At 32.7% G+C, this 7,582-nt stretch overlaps 1 protein-coding gene and 1 pseudogene across 1 annotated transcript; one reads left to right on the top strand and one right to left on the bottom strand.

Annotated features, from left to right (window-relative positions):
* Nucleotides 1-2,112: 2,112 nt before the first annotated feature.
* On the bottom strand, nt 2,113-3,553 carry LOC121392240 (phospholipid phosphatase 5-like; the record flags this gene model as incomplete). Its single annotated transcript, XM_041523553.1, is given in 5 exon segments — nt 2,113-2,230; nt 2,232-2,285; nt 2,772-2,898; nt 2,950-3,000; nt 3,525-3,553. Coding segments are annotated over 5 exon segments (379 nt in total), but the record flags the coding sequence as incomplete, so codon positions are not given.
* A 235-nt stretch (nt 3,554-3,788) lies between these two features.
* LOC121392235 lies at nt 3,789-6,963 on the top strand (annotated as a pseudogene).
* Nucleotides 6,964-7,582: the final 619 nt, after the last annotated feature.

Raw genomic sequence — 7,582 nt, 5'->3', positions numbered from 1 at the left:
ATAAAGAAATCGGCAGATGTGGGTAGCTGAAGTGTTACGTATTGTCTTGGAGAAGAATAAGGAAGCGGAAATTCCGTCTCAGTTATTATCGCCATACATCCAATCGTTTTTTTTAGCTAATGCTGGAATTTCATCAGATTTAAATCACCCACTAGTTGGTATAAACGAGTCAGAGGATATAAGAAGCTGTTCGTATATCAGTGAAATGATATATCAAATCAGTTATTTTGGGAAAGATAGCAGAACATTTCCAGATGCTAAAACGAATAGCAAAGGAAATCAAAGCCTCAGCTACAGCTACAGATATGACCCCTGAACCAATTTGATGTTCTCAAACAGAAAAGTGATACAAACCATGCAGGGGTGGATAGCTGTTAAAAAGGTATCTTGCCATTATATCGAGCACATTTCTAGATCTGACACTCAACTGCATCGAATTGCTGAGAATGGCATCCAGTTATGTCAGATGATTTCAAGGACTTTGCAATTTCTGTAAGTGCCCATTTCAAGATATTGAATGTTTTCTTATGACAAATGACTATGATATGCAGAATGAAGTGGCATTTATAGTCATATGTTTCAGCCAAAAATAAATGTCAGTGGATCACAGTGTTTAGAGACTGCAGACGAAGTTAGCAAGCTAGTTTCTTTAGGAAAAGTTAAGGAGGCTTCAAGGAAACATTGAAGTCAAACAACAAAGCAGCGATTATCAACCGTGACAGAAATTATACATCCGTCGACTTGAAGCTTTAGAGATATATGCAAGATATCAACAAGAGAAGCTAATGAAGGAATGGAACAATTACAATTGAAGAAGCACAAGAGCGCAGGCATATTCAGAAGGCTGGAGAAAGAGATGGCCTCGAGACGAAGTGAAGTTGAACTTATGAATATTTAAAATCAAAAGCAGAAGAAAAACAGGAGAGTAGCAGAAGAAAAAAAGAGATATGCTGAGAAAAAGGAGAGATGAAGTGAAAAAATGGTGGTGGGTACCCGTATATGGGTCAAATACTATGCATTCGAGAAGTAATTGAAGATAATGCTTCAGTAATTAGAAATGAAAGAGAAAAGTTAATGAATATGAAGGTGAAAAAAGCTCTTTAGAAAACAAAATACAAAATAAGAAGCACAAATATCCAGCAAAGAGAAAATGAAGTGGCAAAATATCTTCTAAATCCGTGACCTTAATGATGAATCTGAAAGAAAATAAAAACCCTGCAAGAGATGATGGAGGCAACTGCAATACTGAAAAAACTGTGTATTATTGGAATGAGTTTATGTCTGCTACAGACCATGCTGCAACAAGATCAAATGCTTTTCAAAAGTTAGTCAAACAGCAAGTGAAAAAAAAGACCCAAGTAGAGTTCTCAACAGTGGTGGGAGTCAAACAGCAATGAAAACTTTTGAGGATGCATTTGCAACTGTTGAGCGTCTTCTTAATGAAGAATGGCAACATCTTATACACTCTATGATTTTGTCTGTGAGTTGTGTCAGTTCAATATAGTGGCCTACCAAGCCAGTGGAACAATGACACTGTAGTTGTGTATACATGTGCTCCTAAATTTATAGAATAAGCATTTATCATCAAAATTTAAAAAAAAGTTTTAAGTTAATTGTTGTCAAACTTAATTTTGATTATAAAAATCAATTATAATAACTGATTAATAAATATCATTGTAGAAATAGCTGCTGACAAATGATGATATTGTTTACAATGTCTTCACTTCTGTTAGCTGTGCTTTACTAGGTATATGAGGTAACTGATTTCTACTTGGAGCCATCATTAACACACTATTAGTGAAGGTAACGAAGTGATCTTGGGAGCTTCGAATTGGATAGGAGATAATGCATTAGCTTGGAAGATCGAAGGATAATGGTGGTGATAGCAGAGAAAACAGCAATTACAAAACCTTGATATAAAAGTTTGTAAAGTGTTTGAACAGAAAGTATACAATGAACAACAGACTCGTTAGACATTATGATATAGACTTACCTAAGAAGCCACCAACAGCAACATCTAAAATAACAAAATGAACCTCTTGATTACTTGTAATATATAAAATGATATAAATAGTGATAGTTCATATACTTCTGTTTTATAGAGAGAGTTACCTTCCCAATGGTGCATGTTATCTTGTATTCTTGATAAACCCACAACAGTAGCAGAAACAGAGGGGTTAAACACCGCGATAAGTCGCCAAGATTGACTCTTACCCTCTTGAGAAAAACACATTGGGTTTACCAGCAAGATAGAGACTTAGATAAGCAAAACCCAACAAACATCCCTAATGGTAATGGAAATAACAAATGTTTACTAATGATATTAAATTTTTAAGTTTGGCAAATGTTCTTTACTGGTAATAATAGCACGTTCTTAGAATGTCACTATAACAATGCCTCTTTATGGTACTATTATTTAATTTCCTTTACTGTACTATACTAATGTTCTTTACTGGTATTATATTATAGACACTAAACTTTAAATTTGAACTTAGTTTTTTTTACATTAAAGTATGGATGTCCATTACTATGTTAGCAAGAATAGAAATTAAAGAAAAAAGAATTATCAACTTTCTTATCTAATAAATTTATTATTTATGATGTATTTGTTGTATCTATTCATTAATAAATGGTTAATAAATATGTACTTGGGCAACTCATACAATTGATATAGATGCCAACAAAGGTATAAGTTTAAGAAAAACCTTCTATTTAATGGACCCTGAATTATGTAACTTAAATAATATTATGATATATTATCATATTATAACCTTACATGCTGTATGTCCACTAGGGAAGCTTTTTTCTCCATCTGTGATAACATCAGGGTCACCATTACATGGAGGTCTGGAGTCACCTCTCCATTGAGAAAAACGATAAAAGAAATCTGGTCTAGGTCTAATAAAAGTAACCATGACAACCAAGAATGGATATCACTATCTAACTGACCTTCCAACACAGAGTTTGATGACATTGACAATAACACCATTTATTGCAAAACTAGAACTAACCCTAACAAAATATCAAATAATGAGACTAATTCAGGTATCTAACTGTACCTAATAGTCCTTGTAAAAAATAAATCAGTTATATCTCTATTAAAGATATAGTATGCTAATATAAAACTTGCTGGCAGTACCAGTTGATACTACCTGTATAAGAGATATGGAGTTTAGATATTGTACAGGTACTACAAAAGGAGGGGTGTAGAGATTGTTTATCATGATGAGGATATTTATAATGCCATAATTGTTCTGGAGGGATAGGTCGATGTATGGTTCTAAAGTCTCTGTATAAACTAGAGAATTTGATAATATAGTAGTTTAATCATGATAATAGTGTTTTAATTAATAAAAAAACATAATTTAAGCTATCATTTACACATAAATGTATATATATAATAATTAGTAATTTCAGTACAATACAAAATTAACTATACTCCCTTAGAAGGAGACTATACAATTAGGGGGTGTTCTATAATTAGTAATTACTCACCAAAATACAAGCAGTAACACTGATCTTACTAGAACTTCAAGAAAAATGGAGATTTCATTAGTGCACAGTTCAGCCTTACGTTTCGTAGGATATAGAAAACGTTGCTAGGATTAAGATTGAGAAAAGAAGATAGTCTCATGCTTCAGAAATGAATAATCCATATTAGAACCACACCTACCTTCATCCAATTACTCCGTTTAAGTCCGACTTCATCTTATTAAACCACACCTCTCCGTATATAACCGTACACGTTCGGTTTCTAGTAAAGCTAGGGTTAGAGCAATTGTATAGTAATGTCTTATGATCTGATCACCAGTCAACCTATTGTGATGTGACAATGTAAGTTTTAGGTACTTTTAATATTATAATAAGATCTATTATAAACCACTCATTAATTAATCCATCCATGCTTGTATTTTATTGACCTGTTTCTAGTGAGTGGCTCACCAGAGTTGGGTCCTGTAATTCAATTTAAAGTTTTATAGTCTCATTCTAGACTCCTTTTGACAATGAGATTGAGAAATTCGAGACCTAGAATAGACCCAACCTTTTTAAAACCTGAACTTAATATCACCAGTATTATTGGTACTCTATTGTTTGTTCATTAGGGGTCTGGTATTATTAAGGCAGGATTTGCTGGAGATGAAGAGCCACGTGTTCGTATATTCTAGCTAGTGAGTTAACTTGTATATTTATTATCTTTTATTAAATTAATTAATTATTAATTAATTAGTGTGGTCGACCCAAACATGTCAAAAGAGTAATGGCAGGTGGTTTGGAGGGTGACATTTTTATTGGACCCAAAGCTGAGGGTGGGTGGAGTCTGCTTATAATTATTATGAAATTGGTTATATTACAGGAACACAGAGGTCTATTAAACATAAGATATCCAATTGAAGTAAGTGGGGTGTGGCTTTCCAATTGACTAATCACATATTGACTGATTGTACATAAAATGGTTTTTGGTCTTTTTTAGCATGGAATTGTCACTGATTGGAATGATATGGAACAAATATGGAAATGTGAGTATATTATATATGACATTATAGGATATAGTTCACTTGTTGTAGTATGTATACTCAAAGATCAACTCCAAGTCCAAACTGTTTCCGAAGATGTAAGAGAAAGACATGTACTTACTGCCACTACAAACTGTCTTCTTTGTCATTTAGCATCCTGTTTTATTAACAGAAGCACCTCTTAATCCAAGAAAACATAGAGTAAAGCAGCTGAGGTAATCCCTACTCAATTCACTAATAATTACTTAATTACAATCATTTTGTCAAGATCTTTTTTGAATCATTCAATGTACCAGCTATTTACATATCTATGCAAGCAGTTCTTAGTCTGTAAGTTTTGGCTAATGATGATATTTCTATTAAATGTTATTTGATGAATTTAGTTATGCTACTGGACGGACTACAGGTGTTGTATTAGACTCAGGTGATGGGGTTACTCATTCTGTTCCAATATACGAGGGATTTGCCCTACCCTCACTCATTATGAGATCAGATGTAGCTGGAAGGTACATGTAATACTAACAACTAGTTTAACATAGCTCTCCTCTCTCTCTCTCTTCTCACTCTCTCTCTCTCTCTCTCCTCTCTCTCTCTCTCTCTCTCTCTCTTCTCTCTCTCTCTCTCTCTCTCCTCTCTCTCTCTCTTCCTCCTCTCTCCCCAAGATGTTACACGATACTTACAACTTTTACTGAGAAGAGAAGGTCATGTTTTTAAGACATCGGCAGAATTTGAAGTTGTACGGTCAATGAAGAAGTGAGTAAAGAGAATCAATAATTCATATTGTTTACTGTTCCTTGTCTTTGCTTAGGCAATATGTCATATTTCACTACAGCCACAAAAGAGTGTCCGTATCTTTAGTTTATGCTTCTAATTATAATATATCCATAATACTGGTTTTATAATCCTTGAAATGTAATGTTCATTATTTCAACAGGAATCATCAGAGTCTCAGACCTCACTGTACACCTTACCAGATGGATCAACTATTGAGGTATAATTCCATAATGTGGAGAGTATTATTGATGTTACCCAATATAGGTTGGTCGTGCACGTTTTAGAGCTCCTGAAGTTCTCTTTCAACCACATTTAATAGGAGAAGAAAGTACAGGAATTCATGAAGTTAGTATCAGATCAAGAGCACATGACATCGCAAAGCAATGCGAAGGAGCATCCAACTCCCTTAACTAACTGCTGTAAATCAAGGCTTGAAAACTATATATGTCCATATATGGGACATAACTGCTAAGTGTTTCCATTTTAATAGCTTGTGGCTGTAATGTCTTAGTTAAGTGTGCTTTAAATGGATATAATTACCATGAAGAGTTTTTCTAAATTTAATCCAATAAACAAAGAAAGCAGATGTATCATCATCTCATCTTGTTTAATAAAGAGATACTTGTTCACTGCATTGTCCTTATATGGATAATCTCTGACAATAGAATACAAATATAATGTGAGTTGGATGCTACTTCATATTCGTTTGTGACGCTCATGTGCTCTTGATCAGATAGTACTAATACTACATGTCATGTGTGCTACTTGTTATGTTTTTAGGTAGATTAGGCTATGCTTATTCAAAAGTCTGATGTTTGATTTGAGGAAAGTATTTTATTCTAGTATTGTACTCTCTGGAGGATCAACATTGTTTAAAGGTAGTAAAGTGACCAGTTAAATTGAGTTTATGACATGTTTGTATTTGTATGGTATGTTCTATGTATCATGTATCATATAGTGTGTGATATTGGGTTGGAATACCATCAATAGCTAGTGACAGTCTGTAAAGGGTATACCAAAAACTTGTTAAATAATAGTAGACTTTAGATTATTATTGTGGTCCCTTGTTCTACTTATTGCCAATATTTATTAGGTTTTGGAGATAGATTATTATCAGAAATGAAGAAAATCACTCCTCCGGCTGTTAAGATTAGAGTAAGTCTGATGCTGAGACTTGTTGGTATTTCATTCTAATTCTCACTTCTAGATCTCTGCTCCACAAGATCGACTATATTCAACATGGATGGGGTAAGTATATGATACTACAATATATACTTACATAGTCAATTACAATAACATATATAGGAGCCATACTCTGTTCAAATAAAGTTTGAGTTGAGTACATTTTAAACCAATAATAGCAGTATTGTAGAACCTCTCTAATAGGATGCTTTTTCTATTGTTTCTTTGCCCCACTTTCAAAAAGGATGTTATTAATAAGAGAAGTTTAACTATGTTTAATTTTGGAAACAACATTTCTAAGAAACAGGAAACAAAACAAAAGTCCATAAAATAGTCTAAAATACTCTAGTATCTTTTGTGTACAAATTAAGAATTTTGTTTTCTATTTAGTGGCTCAATTTTAGCAGCTCTTGACACATTTAAAAAGATATGGATATCACGTAAAGATTATGAGAGAATGGTGCCAGAAGCAATTGATCAAAAAACCTTTTAATACTAGATATTTGTAATTTATTATTCAGAAAACTTTTGTCTGTAATTATTATTGGAAAGTTAAATTTTCACATAACGAATTATTCACATTCTTCTTTTTGTTAGTCTGTTCTCTTAATTCAAGTACTCTCTTTACTGTAGGGGTTTTAATAAATAAAATAAAAAATATTCATAAAACACACAATATTAAATGACGTAGCATCTGAAATAATAATTTGTATTATTTTTAATAAAATCAAACAGCACACTAGTAGCTATTAAAGTATCTATGCATATAATAGTATTAAAAGTTAGCAATAACAAAGTAGCAGGACAGTACTATAAAATTATATAAAGAAGTTAGCAATATACATGATATAAAGGAAACTACTAATTAAAGAAGCTAGCAATAAAAAAAGGTAGCACACAATAAAAGGGAGAGCATTCTTAATTAAGGATATTAAGTTACATGTCATTATATGTACTTGATGTTAAGTACATAATGACTTTAAAGGACATATGAACAATATTAGCAACCAAAACCATTGATTCAAAAATATGAATTATTAAACTCAGACAATTTCATTCAAAATACCAACAATGAAGACCATTATCAAGGTGTCATTGGAACAGGAGGAACT

Source organism: Gigantopelta aegis, unplaced genomic scaffold, assembly GCF_016097555.1.
Source record: "Gigantopelta aegis isolate Gae_Host unplaced genomic scaffold, Gae_host_genome ctg3560_pilon_pilon:::debris, whole genome shotgun sequence".
NCBI classification, from domain to species: domain Eukaryota; kingdom Metazoa; phylum Mollusca; class Gastropoda; order Neomphalida; family Peltospiridae; genus Gigantopelta; species Gigantopelta aegis.
The sequence above is the reverse complement of the archived record's forward strand: the minus strand, read 5'-3'. Positions and strand labels throughout refer to the sequence as shown.